This window comes from Apiospora kogelbergensis (assembly GCF_038363985.1).
Source record: "Apiospora kogelbergensis strain CBS 113332 chromosome Unknown utg000008l_segment0_segment0, whole genome shotgun sequence".
Classification (NCBI taxonomy): Eukaryota; Fungi; Ascomycota; class Sordariomycetes; order Amphisphaeriales; family Apiosporaceae; genus Apiospora; species Apiospora kogelbergensis.
The window spans coordinates 2955985-2957954 of NW_027117425.1; the positions used below are offsets into that span (position 1 = coordinate 2955985).

The following is a 1970-nucleotide window of genomic DNA, read 5'->3' on the forward strand; positions in this document are numbered from 1 at the left end:
TTATATGGGGGCGCAAGTGAATGCGCCACGAACGGTGCCATCGTGGTATTGTTGGATCTGTGACATAATGGGTTAGCAACTCGAATTTTGTGGTCAAGGCGGCGAGCGGAGCAACTTACGATATCAACGATCGCGGAGTAGGTACCAGCGACGAGGGTGATAATTCCAATAACAAAGACGAGGCCGTTGACGATGCTCTTGAGCAGGTTCTCCTTGGAGTTCCACTTGCCCTTCTTGATGAGCATGAACCACATCATGGCGGGGAAGTAAAAGGTGAAGCCGGAGATGAAGAGGGCGGAGCAGATGGCGAGCAGGTCGGAGAAGAAGGGGATGGCCTCGGCGATGACCCAGGCGATCAGGGTGATGAAGGTGATGAGGGCTAACCACGAGGTCCAGCCGGCACGGGTGTTGATGAAGCGCTTGACCGAGTTCTTGTAGACGCGTCCGTGGATGTAGCGGCCGACGACGGTGGTGTTGATGGACCCGGAAATGAAGATGACGGGCAGGGCGACGCCGAAGGCCACCTTGGACATGAGGGGACCGGCCGAGAGCAGGGCGGGGGACTTGACGTCGACACCGACAAAGGCGTAGATGAGGGCGCCGGTGACGGTGTAGATGAAGATCTCGATCAGACCCAAGGCCCAGATGGACTTGACGTAGTCGGTGGGGGTGTGCATCTCGTCCATGAAGGAGAACTGGCAGACGGCGAAGCTGTAGGCGAAGACGATGTTGGTGACAGCGACGAAGGCCTCGGCAAAGGTGACGCCCTCCTTGGGCCAGGCGGACCAGGCGGCTTGGGCCAGGCCGCCCTCGGCGTGGCTGCCTTGGATGCCCGTGGCAATGATGGTGATGAGAATGGCCGCGATGATGGAGACGAAGTCAATGTAGCCCAGAATGGCGACTTCGGCAAACGAAGGCGGGATGGCCAGGACGAGCAGGATGATGGCCGAGACTACGCCAAAGACGATGGTGCAGGCGCCGTTGTCGGTGAGGTTCAGGAAGGCGATGGCGCCGGTGAGCGTGTGCGAGCCGACCAGGAAGGTCAATTGCAGGGTGAACATGGCGCCCACGAGTTCGTAGCCGAACCGGCCCATCATCAACCGTCCGGCGTCGGCGTAGTGCGAGACTTCGGGGAAGGCGATCTTGACCTGGCCCACAATGTACGAGGTGTAGATGGCGATCAGGCCGATGCTGACCGTCAGGATCACGCCGGCCACCATGCCGAGCGTGGCAAAGGCGGACGGCACGCTGAGACTGCCGAGGGCGATGGCCTCGACGATCAGGACGACCGTGAGGCGCTTCCAGCCGAGGCGGTGGAAGTGGGCGTCGCCCTGCGCCACCTTTTGCGCCTCCAACTCTGTGATCTGGCCGACCCCGTTGTCGACGGAGCTCTGCGAGTGCGGCGTCGTTATCTTCACTCCGTCCTTCTCGCTCATGTCGGTCGAGCCGTTGGTCTTGGTGTCGGCTGAGGCATGGAAGATGCCGTCGTCATGGTTGCGTTCCTGCATCTTGGCGGTGGTGCTGCGAGGAACGAGGGAGGGTTGGTTGGTTGTTGAAACAAGGTTCTTTTTTTTGGCTGTGACAAATATAGAATTGGCGACACGCGACAAATACGACTCCCAGGGTATATTAGAGAGCGCGGGAGAAGGGGGGGAGGGGGGCACAAGAAGGAAGCAGCGACACAGAGGCACACGCGGACGGACAGAGAGAGTTGGAAAGAGATTCTCTGGCGTAAAATTTATTCAAGAGACTCCAGCTGCCTCTTAAATGCGGCCGAAGTAGTAACGATCCAAACGAGCCCTAGGTGGGTCGTCGGATTACTACTGCATATCTCTTCCCCTCCGGGGGCGCCGTTCAAGTCCTGGGTCGGTAGTCAGGCATGGGCTGCAACAGGGTATGGGGGGTGCCGCCGAGTTGCTGTTATCTCTGCTCCTCCCAAGGGCAGACTGGGAAAGCGAAACACGGACGGG

At 59.4% G+C, this 1970-nt stretch overlaps 1 protein-coding gene across 1 annotated transcript; it reads right to left on the reverse strand.

The window, feature by feature from the left end:
- PG998_012918 (uncharacterized protein) lies at positions 1 to 1508 on the reverse strand (the record flags this gene model as incomplete). The annotated part of the gene is made up of 2 exons (XM_066879734.1): positions 1 to 57; positions 120 to 1508. 2 exons carry the CDS (start codon positions 1506 to 1508, stop codon positions 1 to 3), a joined length of 1446 nt encoding a protein of 481 aa, XP_066726118.1.
- Between the last annotated feature and the right edge of the window lie 462 nt (positions 1509 to 1970).